This window comes from Montipora capricornis, chromosome 11 (genome assembly GCF_036669925.1).
Source record: "Montipora capricornis isolate CH-2021 chromosome 11, ASM3666992v2, whole genome shotgun sequence".
Lineage (NCBI taxonomy): Eukaryota > Metazoa > Cnidaria > Anthozoa > Scleractinia > Acroporidae > Montipora > Montipora capricornis.
In genome coordinates this window covers 36,247,813-36,265,009 of record NC_090893.1, presented here as the reverse complement: position 1 = coordinate 36,265,009, position 17,197 = coordinate 36,247,813, and the positions used below count along the sequence as shown (strand labels likewise).

The following is a 17,197-nucleotide window of genomic DNA, read 5'->3' as shown; positions in this document are numbered from 1 at the left end:
AAATTCCGCACGAATTGCTCAGAGGTGAATAGTTAACAACTAATTCACCGAAGTGGAGGTGGCTAGCAGTGGATATTTACCGAGCCGCTAGCCACCGACACTGAGGTGAATAGTTGTTTTAGTATATACCAAAACAGTGAGATAATATACCGCACAAAAAATTAATTTTCATCTTTTCTTCACTTGTCACGGATGCAAATCGGGACGCCATTTTTTCCCGAGTTGCTCGGAGGACTGCTCGGAGGTAAATAGCACAGGATATTCGGAGTTTGACGAGCCAATCAGCGCCCGCTCAGCCCGCGTTCAACGCTATCCACTGTTTTAGGCAGTGTTTACACCAACGCGGCTATACCTTCCGTTTTGACGACACCGATCGAGAGTTCGAGACTGATTGAAACTGCGTCGATTTGAAACCGCTGCCAAAGAGGAGCGTTTTCAAAACGATGCGGTTCCATCTATCGTGTAAACAGCGAAAACACATCGATTTGAATACGGTATACTAACTGGGCGCGAAATTTAGCACGTAGTGTAGCGCTAACTTACACCATCACAGCTTGGATTTTCTGGCGAAAACGGTTCCGTCTTAACACTTCCAAACTGCATCGATTTTGACGCGGATTCGAAGTCATGAAACCGTGTCGATGTTAAACCGCGTTCGTGTAAACTTTGCCTTAGTATATATACTAACACGTTTTATTCCCAAAGGGTTTGAATTGGGTACAACATTGAGTTAGCCGAATTGGTCTATTCTCGGTTTTCACATGACGTCACGACCGCCATGTTGGTGCCCTAAACAAAGAAAAGGCGGCCATGTTGGTGCCCCGACCAAATCCTCCAGGAATTTAACTCTATTATTATGCAAAAGCTTCCTTTTGTTTGGCTGTTAATCACGTGAGTGAAAATTCAATCACTGAACAAACCTTAGTAGACTGGTTACTAGATACCAGTTTGTTGCAAAGCAGCCCAGTCAAACAAGATGGCAACCACCATCTCCAAGAAAAGGTTGAGACTATTTTTTCCCCGCCATTGCCTTTCGGAAAGAAGTGGCTTGATCATAGGATGGCGGGTAGACAAGGGGAACATCTCTGTCGTCGTGACTGTTACTTGTTTATCAAATAACTGGCTAACATTTTGCGAAAGATTTCCCCAACTGAGCAAGGAAAATGGTTTAGATTCCCTGTCTGTTCTTGGAGTCTGGATAAACGAAAATCACGATGAGTCTTTTTCGATTTCAGATATGTTGGCCTCAGCAAAAGAATTTTCACTTTCACTAACTGATGAAATGGTGTTCGCTCGCCTACAACGGAACACCTTCGTACCTCAATTATACTTTCTGGGGGATGACCGGAAACCGGATAGCTGCGTGATAGTTTTATACAAACAACCAACACACAGTAGGCCTTTAAAAATGAAGACAGCAAGCGCAAATACTCATGATTTTTGGAGGCAGTTACAGTGTTCAGAAACGAAGCATTCCACAGAAATATCCAAAGTTCTCATCCTTTTGAATAGATCACACAGCGACGAGGGTAGAATCTTATCTGCAATAAAAAGCAAAGCCCCTTTGAAATCGGTGAACAGTATTGATTTCATCTTCATCTTTGTGTCCAAGTTGCTAAAGAATATTTGGTGTCTGTCTTGTTTTTGGGATTCTGAAAGGGTCGCAGTCTTGAAAGACATGGTCAAATTTTTATCTTATCAGTCTGTTGGTATTTTGCAATTGTGGACCCGTTTCAGTCAAATGAAGGCACTGTGCAAGTGTTTAGCTCAGCCAACACGGAATGATAAAAAGGACTTATCACAGACAGGATATTCCACCCAAAGAGCTGAGAAGAGCAATGCTAAGTATGGTCAAAGTGTTTTTCCATTGGTATGGTTTGTCAATATAGCCAGCGTAATGTTGATTGACATCATCTTTGGAATTCTGATTGTGTCATGGATCTTTCAAAAAGGTTACAACATGCATGCTACTGATTTTGTGATGGAGAAAACAAACACTGTAGCAGGACTTTTAAGTGCCTTGTTGGATTGGTTGAAAGATAATCCAGCTGGTTTGAAACTCAACAAACATTTTGCCGAGTACATGAGCAAATTCTTTTCGTACCACATCTACCTGTGGCAGATTTATCTGAGTTGTATTGAACCTTATCTACAAATTATTACAAGTATAATCATTATGTCTGGGTGTTTTGGGATAACATTTCTGTTATCAATGGGCTCCGAAGTGCTGTCCGTGATAACCTTGCATATTTACTGCTTTTATGTCTATGCTGCAAGGCTGTATAATTTCCAGCTTAAGAAGTTGATTGCTTTGTTCAGACTGTTCACAGGTTAGATTGAGAACATCACATGCCTACTTTACAATTATAAAAGAAATGTATATTTGAAATGTGGTTTATATACAAAAGGTAGAAGTCATCATCACACTTAACTGGACAATTTAAGCGATTTTCACTAATTTATAGACACCTGAAAAATTCGGTTGGTATCAATGGGTTTCAAACCCTTGACCTCTGCAATGCCAAAGCAATGCTCTACCAACTGAGCTATGAATCCTCGCAGTTGGTAGCAGGTCAATTTGTTGGGCTCATGTATGTGTTCCCATAAAAGGAAGTACAGAGCGGCAGGTATTTTTTGCAGGTTGAAATTTAATTATAACTCGATAGACTTACTGTGACTGTTACATGAATAGGTAACCTTAGGCCTAAAAACTTTTCTTTAGGCCTAAGGTTAGCTATTCATGTAACAGCCACAGTAAGTCTATCTAGTTATAATTAAATTTCAACCTGCAACCTGCAACCTGCAAAAAATACCTGCCAAGTACAGAGGAAACAATATACAAAGCAGTGATCATTGTCTAATTTATGGTACAAAGTTCATATTTTGATTTAAGGGTGGGGTAAGGTTCAGTGAATGCTGCAACAGCCCAAGAGTTGGAAAAATACTACGGAACTCCCAAAATAGCCGCACATATCATAAATTATGTTAAAATATTCAAGAGTGAGACAGATTTTACTCTGTTTGACGCCAAATGATTTAATTCATCAACTGGGGCATCGTAGGGTGCCTGAGCAGTAAAATAATAATTTATATTTTTTTCGACTCTTGTCTGAAGGTAGAAGATGGAATGTTGAGAAGAATCAAGTTGATAGTGTTCCTTTCAAGGCTGACAGACTGTTCTTAGGCACTCTTTTGTTTACCATCCTGTTGTTCCTGTTGCCAACCACTGCAATGTACTATGCTGTGTTTACTGTACTGCGGCTTATGGTGCTGCTTGGTAAAGGGGTCATCAATTGTGCTGTGAATGTTATCAACAATCTTCCAGTTTTTCCATTGTGTTTGGCATGGGTAAAACCAGACTTACTTCCAGGTACTGTACAAACTGTTTAATCTAATTCTCAATCTGACTGAAACTAGGTTAAAGAAATAGCAAAAATTGTAACTATACATGTAGCTGTAGTAAGACCTACCATTATAGTTGTTACTTTCATTTACTTTTATTTGAAAGGCTCGATTTCCAAATGAACACTGTTGTTTTTCTTTCTACGAAAATGTCTCTTCCATTCAGAGATATTGTTTTTCTATTATTATTTATAGCCTGAGTGACTCTATACATGTTGTTGGATAGTGAGGGAATGGGTGACACTAACTCTCTTCCTTGCCGTTCGCACTGGCAAAAAATGTAACAAAAAATCAGGTTGTTGACACCTGATCATCTGTGCAAATGTTAAAAGGATGCTATCTAACCTTTTCATCGATAATGACTTTAATAAAGAGAGCAGCGCTTGAATTTAGCAACCATCCTTTCTTGCAAGTCTAAGTGACCAGGTTTTGGAAAAAATAAAACAACAGACAACCCAGCCAAAAATAGAAAATGAATTAGTCACAAGTAGCCTGCAACTAACTTGTCAGTAAATTCTATTGTCAATATCCGATAGTAGTGTGAAGTTAACAAAAATATTAATTTGTCTCAACCAGGCATTTTCCTGTGTTTTGAATATCTGTATCTTTTACAAAACACTGTCAGATAAGGAAATCACAGCTGAAACCCACACCTCTGCAAAAAAACACAGGTGCACACTAAGAACTATGGGATATTTAAGCTCCATTGTCATGTGATTGCAATCGTAGAGGGTTTTCCCAATGGACAACCAAATTGCCCGGCTTTTGAAACAGGGACAACTTGAATAATGGTGACTCATCGATACCCAGAGAAAATCTGAGTGCTCTTAAGCCTAAGGAAGTTGACTCCACAACCTTCTGTTACTAATTCCAGTGCTTTATCACTGAGCCATATGAGACTCATGATGGGAATTAAGCTCTAAATGTAGGTTACAATTGACCACCATCCTGCTATACTGCTTTGACTGACATTGCCAAAAGGTAATTTTGTCAGAGTCAGAGTCATCATGAATAGTGAATGAAGAGCTGGCATGTTTTGACAGCAAAGGCCTGTTAAAGACTTAACTGTTTCTAACTCAAGTGTGCCATTTTGAAAGGAGAGCAGGGTGGGCATGAGTGGCTGAGATGGAGGAGGGGCTACCCGCTCACCTACTACAGGTTTTAGTTTATTATTCTCTTCCCTGGAACATTTTTTGCTCTCCCCAGCTGTCCATTACTTTTACTATCCAGGATGGCGACATTATCCCGTTCAATTCCCACCAAAGTACGCCTGTTCTGCAGGCTACATCTTCTCCTTTAGCACACTTGCAGTTTGATGCTAAGGTGAAAAAATGAAACACCTTTTTGTTATCAACTGCTTGTCTCACACAGGTCAAAGGTTACAAGTCACAGGTCATTATTTTACCAATACAGAAACAACCCTAACCATTTACTGATGCTAACATTGTTAACTTTTGTTTAGGCCTAGTTAGGCCTAAGGGTAGCTTTAATGATGGTTTAGGGTTCTTTTGGTATTGGTAAAACAATGATCTGTCTCTTGCAGCCTGTGTTTTGTGCCTGCCAGTGCTTTATCTTGTTGTGGAACCCACTTACAACTGTGCAGCATTATTTGTCGTAGAAAAAATGGACTGCATTTATGCTTTATGCCACCTGAATTTTTTTGTAAGAGTAGAAGACAGTTGGTTTCAAAAGGCCTTCCTTAAAAGTATACATGTAACTTAGGTATTTTTGTCTTCTCAGAAGGGTAATTAATTGTGTTTTCTTTTTGGCTAGGAGGTTTAACAATTGAACTGGTGGACTCAACTAATGTTCCAGGAGAAGACCTGCACCTGCTACATGGTTTATTCAGGAGAACAGCCAGTCCCATACCATCTGTGTGTCTTTCCCTTCATAACCAGCCTATTCCTTTTGCAGAGTTGTTTTGTTACAACTTTATGGATGATTTCCGTGAAAATTCATCTTCCACAGAAAGCTGGCTTACATTGATTGGCAAATTAGCCATGGGAGAATTGATTTATCCATGGGTGAAACGAAGAAATTCCAAATAAACTATAGATTCACTCATTCTGGTAATTTTGTGCAAAAAATAAGGAAAAAATGCAGCATACATTACAGTGTAAGTTGGCAGATGTCAGTTTTAGACCCCTGCTCCTACATGTATTTTCAAACAGCAGGCCAGTGGTCGATTTTCTCTGGAGGAACTGTCACAAAACCACAGCCTTAATTAACGTAATGATCCAACACTTGCTTAGTAATAAAGCCCCTCTTAACAGTAACCAATAATGTGCACCATAATAATTATTCCTTAATTTATCATCAAATAACCAAATATCGATTGATTCAAAATTATGCTAAAATGCAATTTTATTGAATACTTGTGCTCACTGTATGTACGTAAGCCATAAAGTAACTTAAAAAACAATCTTCCTCATGTTAACAAAGGGAAAAATGGAAGTGCATGTTTAATCATAAAATTATTTTAAAAAACCTGTATTCTACATGCAACTCGTATAAGATCTTACTCTGTCTGAAAGGGTTAACAACATCTACCGGTACATTCAGAAGCTGTATCCCTTTTCATCCTGTACATTAATAGGTTGAAGCAGAAGCCCTTGAAGCATGTAACTTGCAACTCTTTTCCTTGGAACAATGCTGAGGAGTTTCAGATACCAATTTTATGCCCAAATATGCACAAAAATAAGACCCAGGCTGCACGCGCAGGACATTACATCCAAATAAGGAAAACATACTATAAAAAACCCAGCTCTGAACCAGAGTTAAATGCTTCAATGTCATGAGCTTCTAGTTGAAGCTAACACTATGAAAATCACCAAAAATGTAAGTCCACAGAGGAAGTAGTGTAATAACATCTTTGTTGTACATTAGGAAGCATTAGCAATGTTGTCAATGGATGACATGAACCAGCATAAGAAATACTGAAGTAGCTTTGCAGTTGGTGCAACTTTTTATCCTCTGAATTGGAGGATTTGTCATTTTGTGGACACGTAGAATTGTAGCAAGATTGACCATATTCATAAATGGCTGCCAAGAAATTATTCTTCTTTTGACTTTATGCTAATCATCCTCGCTAGCCTTGCTTTGGAAAAAAAAGGTTTTTGAATTCTGTTGGTGCTAACGAGGCTAGCGCAGAGAATTAGCATAAAACAAAAATATAATTACTTAGCCGCCATTTATTATACAGCCTACATAATGGTACAAATCATTGTAATGCACACACGTCTTCCACAAAACCTCACATCTGTGGTTTCATAAGTTACTAAAGGCACCAAAGAAATGTATCTACTGGCAAAATAATCCAGAACTTACTTGCATCTGTTATATTTTCAAAATAAAATTATTTTGTGTTTTTCTTTCCATATGTCATTGTTGCTTCACCTTCCTACATTTATTATTATAAATACTGCGAGAAGTTTCTCAGGCTGTTGTTAATAACTTCATTAAACCCTCTGTGAAGTAATAATATTATTACTGAAACTGATACAGGTTTAAGATAAAACATCTCTAAAAAAGTTCTTGTCTTTTTAAGAATGCAGTTCAAATTTTCCTGCAACATTATTGTTTCAACATTATTTTTTATTCAACAAACTCTCCCTCCACTAAACAACTTTTGACAATGGACTCCTGGGAGTCTGTGAACAACCAGTGTAAAGCTGCCCATTAATCTTTTTTTTTTTAATTCTAACGAATTTTCCTGATACCAGCAACTGGAAAACAGTTATGAACTATGCATAGCCTCCTGATCTGGCTGTTTAAGTGGGCGTCTGAGTGCCAGCATGCTAATCCCAATTCTACTTGGTTTTGTCACTTGTTTCCCAACTAATAATATAAAAGAAAAAATCCTACATTTTGATTGCCTAATGGCATCTTTTCATGTCTGTTATTAAGTACTCCCATGATTTCTCTCATGCAAATTTGGAATACATAAGCTCCCATAAGTTTTTCAAAGACTACATGCTCGCCATTAATTCTTCGCTCATTATTCCAAGTTGCACTTGAAATCATGTGATTATACATGTATTACTTACTTATGCAAAACTGCCAGCCAGAGATTACTTAAAATATCATTATTAAAAGAATACCTCAAATTAAAGTTGCCAAACCGAATTATTCTCACACTTGTGACCACTGTGTAATTTACATACTTGTGACAGCAAAACACAAAAAAGAATGATTTATCCTAATGGCTTGTGAGTAACATTCATTTTAATGATGATTAAGCACCAAAAAGGGAACCAAAAAAAAATACAGTAAAAGAGCACTTTGAGTGACGCTGTAACGTGTAGGCAACCTTTAACCCATTGATCCCTAGTAGTGAGATTTACATGTAATAGATTCTCAGGTGCTAAATCATGAGTGTCAAGAAGGGTTGCAGTAGCCTTTATTGTTTAGTGCTCTTTCCAGACTTCTCTTGTGTGAAAACACCTATTGCAGAGACCAGGAAACACGAGACAATAGGGGTTAAATAATTTTCGACTTTAACTCTGAAATTATTTATGATGTCATTCTTTTTTTTCTTGACTTTAAGGGAACTTTATCACAGAAACCTCAGTCCTGAAGAAAAATCCAGTATGAAATTAACTTTTGAGTTAAGTTATCATAAATTAGAAGTTAGTTGCCCTTAATGAGGCCTCGCTTGATCGTGCATCATTGAGGCCGTCAGCCTTGGGTGTGTATCGCTCAATGGGATCCATTGGTACAGTATCCTCTCTTGCTGTGTAGTCCATAGTCAACAGATCATCGCGTGACAGGTGTTCAACTATACCAGCCCCAAATGAATCACCAATGATGTTAACTGTGGTGCGAATACGATCCCTGTGAAAATTGAATGGCAATATTGCATTAAACAAAGATGGCTAAAAGCTGCCCCGGGGGGTGGGGGTACTGCCATATATGGGCTATATAGGTATGTGCCGCTGTGAAGGGTAATGGTTTTCTAGCAGTTTACTCTAGCATAGGGTATTATTACCGTATATAACTCAGAGCGTTTGGGTCTAGAATAGGGTATCATTTTTCGCGAAACTGACCAGTCGCTTGAAGATTTTATCAAGACTAAGGAAACCAGAATTCCCGCTCAAAAATATAAAAAAATCGAGTCGGCAAAGTTTACGTTTACCCAACTCAGCCTCAACAGTGTTGATAAATGGCTATCATGAAACACTTCTGGATGTTATTAACTGTCAAGTATCGGTATTTAAACGGAAATCGGTGGGAGTTTACTCTAGTATAGGGTAGCAAAATTCAGCTGAACTAGCTCTGGTATAGGCTAAGGGTTCCAGGGTTCCAGGGTTCCAGGGTCCCAGCGGCACATCCCCACCCAGAAATTCCTAAAGTACCCCCCCCCCCTTCCCCGGAAAGCTGCCAAGCTGTTTAGTCTTACTTAGTTTTTTCATGTTTCACCCCCAAGGTAATGAGGGTCACACAACAGAGCAAAGCTCCAATATCATAATGATTGTTACTCTGCCATTTTCACAGCCGGACCACAACAACAAGAGCTACATGTGCAAGTGACCTACTCTGCCAATAATGGGTGGATTCCTTTACATCACATAGAGTTATGAACTGGGGTTGTGAGATGGCACCTCCAGTTAACAGTCCCTTGCCATTTTTGTAGATGTAATTATAAAGGCACCATTTACTTTTAAGTTATTTTAGACCACACCTGTTGGTCCAGCTTGGGTTCAAAACTGTGACCTCCCAAATAGTGGTTCAAAGCTCAACTTATTGAGTCAGCTGGGATGTGGTTTACCATGAGCGCTGAATTCATTTAAATACACAAAGTTTTGAAGACAGGCTGTGAGAGACTATGATTATTAGTATAGTACCCGCCATTCCTCAAAGGAGGTCGCAATGTCAAAACCCAGACTATAATACAAAGTCATAAATAGGGGTGCCCGGTTACTCTATCACAAGGTCCTTTCTATTTTAAAACTTATTGAAACTCATGTATATAATTTGGAGGAGTAACCCACACCTAAATTCTGTAAGGAAGGTGTAACAAAACATTGAGGTATTTAATACAATGATTTGAAATTAACAAGTAACTCATGAGGTGAGGCCAAACAGAAACACAAAGTTCCAGAATCCAGATCAAAAAGGTTATGCAGATATCAAATTGACAAAAAGATCATGCAAAAAAACTAGTTTACTTACAAAAACCAATCCACAGCTAAGATAAGTCCAATGTCATTAGTTGGTAAATTGACAGCCTGAAGAACAAGCACCATAGTGACCAGACCTGCTTGTGGAATCCCAGCTGCACCAATGGATGCTGCAGTGGCTGTCAAGCTGAAAAATGACACCAGAGACAATGACCACATCTATGTTGACAAGGAGAGTATCTGGGATATTAACTGTGCCATGACGATTATGAAACAATCCTAACAGGAGCTGTTTCAACACTTGTCTTAACTGACCTCATTCCCTTACACTTTTGTTTTACTTAACACACAGGTAACCCAGGCTCACTGTGTGTGCCAAATAGGTAAATATAGAGAACATGAGGCGAAGTTTAGGTCTGGAAATTTGCAACAAAATGGAAATAAAAATCGATGAAACTTACCATGTGGTGACCTGTTGTTGTCTTTAATACGTACACGAAGTTGGTCCCCGTTCACCTTCCTTCATAGTACAGTGACAAGGTAGGAGACGGAAGCCAGCGTAGGGACTCCGATCGACCCAAAACAAGCACGATTTTTTTCGTGAAAATCAAATCCAGTCGCTAAATGAACACACCAGGCTCGTGGAACATGAATTTCTCTAAACCATGAATCCACTGAAGCATCTCCAGGTAGCAACACGAAGCCACCAGACTCCGTAAAACTTGTAAGTTAACCTGCTAAAATGGCGGCCAGAAAGCATTGTCCTCGCAAAGTGTCCAATTCAAAACTGCACTGCACTCGGGACGCCTGGTGACGAGGGGAATATATGTCCCCCTGGAGAGAGGGGAATCCCAGATTGCTCAGTGAGTTTTGTTTTTAGCAATTTGGGACTCCCCTCCCTCCAGAACTTATTATACTCGTCACCAGGCATCCACAATTCGGTGCCATCTTGAATTGGACACTTTGCGAGGACAACGCTTTGTGGCCGCCATTTTAGCAGGTTAACTTACAAGTTTTTCGGAGTCTGGTGGCTTCACGTTGCTACCTGGAGATACTTCAGTGGATTCACCGTTTAGAGAAATTCATGTTCCACGAGCCTGGTGTGTTCATTTAGCGACTGGATTCGATTTTCACGAAAAAAATCGTGCTTGCTTTGGGTCGATCAGAGTCCCTACACTGGCTTCTGTCTCCTACCTTGTCACTATACATGTACTATGAAGGAAGGTGAACGGGGACCATTTTTCCCAAACCTTCGTGTACGTATTAAAGACAACAACAGCTCACCACATGGTACATTGTAAGTTTCATCGATTCTTATTTCCATTTTCTAACAAATTTGCAGACCTAAACTTCACCTCATATGTTCTCTATATTTACCTATATGGCACACACAGTGAGCCTGGGTTACCTGTGCTTAACATAGATCTTGTGAAAACACTGAGAGTATTAAAATTTCTCTTAAAGCTGGACATAATTTTTTTTAGGAAAAGCCAATAAGGTAAGAAATATTGCAAACTGGCCACACTAGCTACAGATCAACAACTTTGATTTAATGCCCAGTGGAAAAGGTTGACAAGCTGCAGCTCTACTGTAACTGATACACTATACTGTAGATTTAAAAATAATAATAATGTATACAAGGCTGCTGCCTAAGAAAATTCTCCGGGAGCCCTTTGGGCTTCCAACATTAAAAGTTAGTAGCCCTAGTCATTTTTTCAAGAGCCCAGAATTAATTTATTCCAGCTCGGATCATAATTATTTACAAGAAAGTGAGGATGAATCAAGTAAGGCGCCTGTTCTGGCTACTTGTTCAGAACTTTGGTCACCTGGGCTCGCAAATAAGGTGCCCCAGGTGACCGGGCAACCATTAGGCAGTATAGCCTTGGTATAAATACAATTTACATGTAAAATGAACCTGAAACAATGCATGAAAAGTGAATTCAGTATTCTCATAAAGTCTGTTTTATTGTTTATGACCAAAGCACTGACACATCAGCCATAAAATTAAGGACCCTAGACACAACAGAACAGTTCAGAACATCTCCAGAAACTTTAAGACATCTCAGGATATGATCAGTCAGTAACATAACCCACTGAATCCTAGGAGTGAGGCGGTTCCGGAGTCAATGGGTTAACAATTACCCCCAAATCGAACAAAAAACTGTCTCTCCTTTAACCACCCCTACATTCAACTCAAAAACCCATCAACCCCCCTAGGAGTAAGATTTGATGGATTTTACTCATTAAGGGGGGGATTAAGGAGTGAATGAGTTAACATGCCCCCCAACCCCCACCCTTGTGACTCCAAAAAAGATAGCAAGCAGACTAGTACTCTCACCAGTATTACATTCTGAACGGCTATTCCTTGCTGAAATGAAGAACTATTGTAGTAAGCTTTTCTTATGATGGCTCCTCCAGCCCTAGTGAGTATTATGACATCCACTTGTTCACTGCAATACCAACTTACCATGTAGTTATTAACTGTGCAATATTCAACGTGATCCCATTGGCCTGTGCAATGAAAACAGCAGCAACAGCTTCATACAAAGCTGTTCCATCCATATTAACAGTTGCACCAAGAGGCAGCACAAAACGGCTGATACGAGCATCTACTTTGTTATACACTTCAAGGCAACGCATTGTGGTGGGAAGTGTTGCAGAGCTACAAATTGCAAAAGAAACAACAGTGAAAGCTATCATTTTACATATTTGGGTTAAATTTTCCTCAGGGTACCTGTTCACCACAAATCAAACATTACATGTAAAGCAAATCAAACTTAAATCTTAAACACTTACTGTCATCACAATAATATATCATTCAGCATAGACCCTTGTTGCCTGCAATTCATTCATTATTAATTTTCTTCCTATGGACGCTTTTGTACTTTCCTTACAATAAGCACCTGTCATCTTGTTTGATCATTTGCCTAATTACTAACAAGCAGATATGTATCCCGGGTTCGTCGTTGCATCCTGGGAAGCACTCACTTTTCTTTGGATGCAAAAAATATAGAACAAGGGTGCTATTGGACACAGAAAAAACATTGAACGTTTATGCAAATTACAAACGCCAGGAAAAACATGCGAACGACATATTTCACAACAAAGTTTAATGTTCCCATTTTTCACTAGGGATAAATGATCGAGTTCCTCAAATGTCGTGGTAAGCTGTTATTTTCAGATTTTTGTAGTCGAATGATTTCATTTTGTCAACGATTATGTTCAGATTGAGGAGTTGAGTTCTTATGTTTGAATTCCCACATGTTGCGTGACATAATTTGAGATTAATCTGAGTTTTTTGGGCGAGACAATTGGCAACACTTTCGATCTGCCAATGAATTTTTAACATTTCAGTCGAAGTTTGGTTGTTGCACGCTTTCCAAGTGAATTTCAAGCATTGGTTTGTTTATCGTCAGCGAAATGACTGAGGATCCAATGGCGAAGTATGTTAAATACTTGTTTTGTGCGAACCTGTTGATATTAATTCCAGGGTCATCATCTTGCTTCTTGTTTTGCATGTAACTTGTCTGTTTTGCAAATGATGCAACTTCTTCGGAGTTAGCATTAAAAATAACATGTTTAACAATAACATGAAACCTGAATGTACTCAATCATTTGATCATTAACATTGCCCAAGGCAAAGTCACAGGCCAATGATGAACTGTGTATCTCTCATATTTGTTTATTCTTTTGTTCCTCCAGGTAAATTAAACCTCCAGATAATGTTCTTTTAAAGAAAATTGAGATTCAGTTCTGTTTTTGTTTCCCCAGTGTGGAGATCTAGATCATTTATCAACTGGAGCCAACAGTTCCTACAGTGTACGGATTCCTTAAAACATATTCAGGCGTGACTGAGGGAGCTTTGAACAGCCCATATAATTATCTCAATTTTGATAAATGAATCAACAGGCATACCGGTAATAGCCTGTTCAAAGAAATTGATCATTTTATTTCAAGTACATATCCGAGGAGAGGGATAAGACTTCATTTTTGTGCAATTATTTAGAGATCTGAAAGCCTTAGGGTACTGCAGCAGCAATTAAGAGGTAATAGATTGAATATTAATTATTGAAGTATTAATTAGCTGGACCCCCAAAATTGAAAAGATGGATACACCTCTGAACAAGTGCTACCTACAGTACTCAGTGGCCATCCACAAATTAATGATCAGTCTCTGAGAGCAAAAATACACAAAACTTAATTACAAGAGCTGACCACAAAATAACAGCCACATCAATTTGAAATAATTATTGTGAATGCAAAACAAACAGCGAATAACATATATGTACTTTAATATTGTTTTTACTACTGCCAAAATCAATTTTAAGAAATAAGATAATAATACATTTATTTAGTGGGTGGGGACAGGGGGTGGGAGCCCAGGAGAATAGGGGTGGTTGGGGTACTGCAGGTGGGAGAGAAAAGGGCAGAAAGCAGCAGTTCTAAGACGGCAGGAAATGGGAGAGAAATGCAAAATGCTGCTTTTTGTCCCCATTTAACCCACTGACACCTGGGAGCGGGAAACAATAGATTTCAATCTGTCTGACACCAATTCTTACCCATCAGTGGGGGCAGTCCAGGGCGGTTCAGGTGTCAGTGGGTTAAAAAACAAGAACCCAAAATGATATTTGACTTGCATTAGCGTTTTCTGAGCAATCAAGCAAGCTAAAAAACAGGTTTACTTCCGGTGAAATTGTCAAGCCTTTTACGGTGGTTACGTCATTGGTCATGAAAATGTCAAGCAGCTGTAGCGTACATGCAACTGATGCGTAACTGCTCCAAGATGAGCAAAAAGTGAAAAAGGAAACACCTAATAATTAAGTAGCTAAATGACCAAGATGTGTTTTGAGTACATAGACCCTAATTTATAGGGGATGGGAGCAGGACTGAAAAGGGTCAAGGGACCCAGGAGATAAAGATACAGGAAGTGGGAGAGCAAGGTATGGGAAGCAGGGAGATGCTGAGACCCCCTGTCCCCACACTATTAATTTTAAGACGCACTTGCTGAAGCTAAAAAGATTGGACACAGTTGGGATGAGTTAGAGAAGATACCGTAGCTGAACACAGACACGAGTGGCAATCTACAGTTGCAGCCTAAAAATAAGTGCCACATTTGAGTCATAAAAAATTTCATTAATTTATGTAGTCATGCTAAACCAAGTAAGCATGGTATTCTAACTTATAGTGACTGGTTCTACAAGAACCCTAAGGTGAATTAATGTGCATGATGAAGAAGAAAAGATTAAGTGCACCTGACTTGCTACTGCAACTGTACCCACCTTGATGATGTTCCAAATGCTGTTATCATGGCATCCCTCAAACCAACATAAAACCTCAGGGGATTTTTACGCACAGCTATCAAGTACAACAAGGGTAAAATGACCAAGGCATGAATAAGCAAGCCGCTTATCACAGTCAACATGTACATCCCCAACATGTTCAATGACTTGATGACATCATCCATGCCTGCCACCTTGGCTGCTATTAAGCTGCAAATGCCAATGGGTGAAACCCTAAAGAGAAGATTTCAAATACCTGATTCAAATCAGTCTGCATAGTCATAATAATCCATGGTTAATACTTTATAACAATTGTTATTTGCTAAACCTTCCTAGCCTCCAGAACCTTGAAACATTATCTGCTTTAGATGCCAGAAAAAAAATATGTAATTAAACGAGACTTGCCTGTAAGTTGATGTTTGATTTGAAGTCTATCTTGTCATCAGTCCGGAACGAAGGAGTAACATGAGAAGCATGCACGCTAGCTTATTGAGCCATTATTCAAAGAAATTAGGGCTTGTCAACTGGAGATCACAGGAACGAAGGAGTAGGGATGGGTACCCATATAAATTATTATAAGTGCCAAAGGAAGGGCATGTTATTCCTCCATTCCGGACTGATGACCAGATAGAATTCAAATCAAACGTCAACTTACAGGTACGTTAAGTCTTGTTTAATTATAAAATTCTGTCTGTCATCAGCCCTACGTCACTACTGAGTACCATAAGTTCAAAGCCTGTGAGCTCCAACATGATCATGCAACCTACCAAATATAAGTGGGGTACGTGGTAGTAATAGGAAACGTAACAAGACGTTCAACAAACAACAAGAAATGGACTTTAATAGAACCGAGTGAGAAATGGCGTGACAAATATGTTGACAACCAAGATTATGTAACAACAGAGATAATTGGTTCTATTTCCGGTGTCTAGTTAGCCTGTCAACCTGAGTCAAAATGAGTCAGAAGGGTTTGACCGAGGTTGCCACTAATAGGCTTGTTATAGTGTTCAGAGAATGTGGGAGCGTTTGACCATCCCCCAGCCTTGAGAATATCCGCTAGAGGAAGTTGTGTGTTGTCACTGTAAGAGGTGAAGGCTGTTGGACTACCATGTGCCGAGAATATGTCAACGTCTATTCTAGCATCCTGGAGCATAGATCTATTAAATCCATCTAGCCACAGTAGAGTTGGTGACAGGCTTGTGCGGTTTCATGTAACTGATCAGGAAGCATGGGTCGCTGTGCAGCGAATGGGTTTTTGTGATGTAATGTTTGATGTAGGTTACCGGGCAAAGACGGGAGTCAGGGGCGAATGATCAGATTTCAATGGGCGCAAGGTGTTTGCCAGGTCAAGTTATTTTCAGGGTGTCCCGTATAGTAAAGATAAGTCCGGTTGTGGTTTCCTGCATACATGAGGTGTCCAGTTTGGAGAGTGTTTGAGTTTGCTGCGGAGTGACAAGGGCAAGTAACATCACAAGATTCGTGAAGGGCCGGAAATGATCAAAGATATGTGATCGACATCCCATTATAGTGGCGTATCTGGGCAGAGATGGTCTGAATTCAAAGGTTCCTTTACGGAAACGGGATACTCAGGGGATGGATGTTCTCCAAGTCGTCTTATCAGCAAGGACAAGGCAGATCGAGCGGTGTTGATAGCATTGTAACCGACCCCTTGTTTGTAAAGTAAAGTGAGGAAATGCAGGCCATCATTAATGGTGCCATGGGTGACATCCAATTGTTTGTTTTTACAATAAGTCACCCATCGAGAGAGGTAGGTTGTGTACTGTTTCCCAGTGGATTTTCTCCAAGAAGCCATGAGGATGTCTATGGTATCAGGGGATAAACCTAACTTTTGTAGTTGCTCCTGAACATATGGCATACTAGGAGTATTAGGGTTTTGTGAAGTGGATGTAGTTTCTCGGGTTTCCCAGGTAGTTGGAGGAGGTGTTTGGCTGGATGGAGAGTTATCGGTGGCTCCACACCCACCTGCATGATTTCGGGAACCAAGCTTGTGTCAGCCAGTTGCGAATGATAAGGATTCCCAATGATTGGTCCTCCTGCACTCGCTGAAGATATGCATTGATTACACTGAATGGGGAAAAGTATAGAATTTAAGATAACGGAAGTTAAGTGAAAAAGCATCATCAACGGCAACTGCGCCTGGGTCAGGAGTAAACATTGAGGAAATTGATTATTAAGTTGTTATGCGAAAAGGTCTACATTCGGGCGCAAGCTTCGTTGCAACAGTGCATTGTTGAGGGAGGCCCTATCAAGCATCCATTCTGTGTTATCGTTGCTTTGTCTCAATTCAAAATCAGCCTTGATATTGTGAACCCCAGGGATGTAAGCAGCACTGATCGATATGTTACTGTCAATGCACCATTCCCAAACTTCTTTTCC

At 39.6% G+C, this 17,197-nt stretch overlaps 2 protein-coding genes across 2 annotated transcripts in view; one reads left to right on the top strand and one right to left on the bottom strand.

The window, feature by feature from the left end:
- The first annotated feature begins 951 nt into the window (after nucleotides 1-951).
- On the top strand, nucleotides 952-6,771 carry LOC138025007 (phosphatidylinositol N-acetylglucosaminyltransferase subunit Q-like). Its single transcript, XM_068872222.1, has 3 exons — nucleotides 952-2,330; nucleotides 3,116-3,370; nucleotides 5,176-6,771. The coding sequence occupies exons 1-3, from the start codon at nucleotides 977-979 to the stop codon at nucleotides 5,448-5,450; spliced, it is 1,884 nt and encodes a 627-aa protein (XP_068728323.1). The 5' UTR covers nucleotides 952-976; the 3' UTR covers nucleotides 5,451-6,771.
- Nucleotides 5,749-17,197, bottom strand: part of LOC138025008 (excitatory amino acid transporter 1-like) — a 24,424-nt gene continuing 12,975 nt past the window's right edge. Inside the window, exons 4-7 of the mRNA XM_068872223.1 lie at nucleotides 14,801-15,034; nucleotides 11,989-12,183; nucleotides 9,574-9,708; nucleotides 5,749-8,235 (exon numbers count right to left, since the gene is read on the bottom strand). Coding sequence (XP_068728324.1) covers nucleotides 8,025-8,235; nucleotides 9,574-9,708; nucleotides 11,989-12,183; nucleotides 14,801-15,034 — 775 coding nt within the window. The 3' untranslated portion in view covers nucleotides 5,749-8,024. The remainder of the gene's footprint in view (nucleotides 8,236-9,573; nucleotides 9,709-11,988; nucleotides 12,184-14,800; nucleotides 15,035-17,197) is intronic.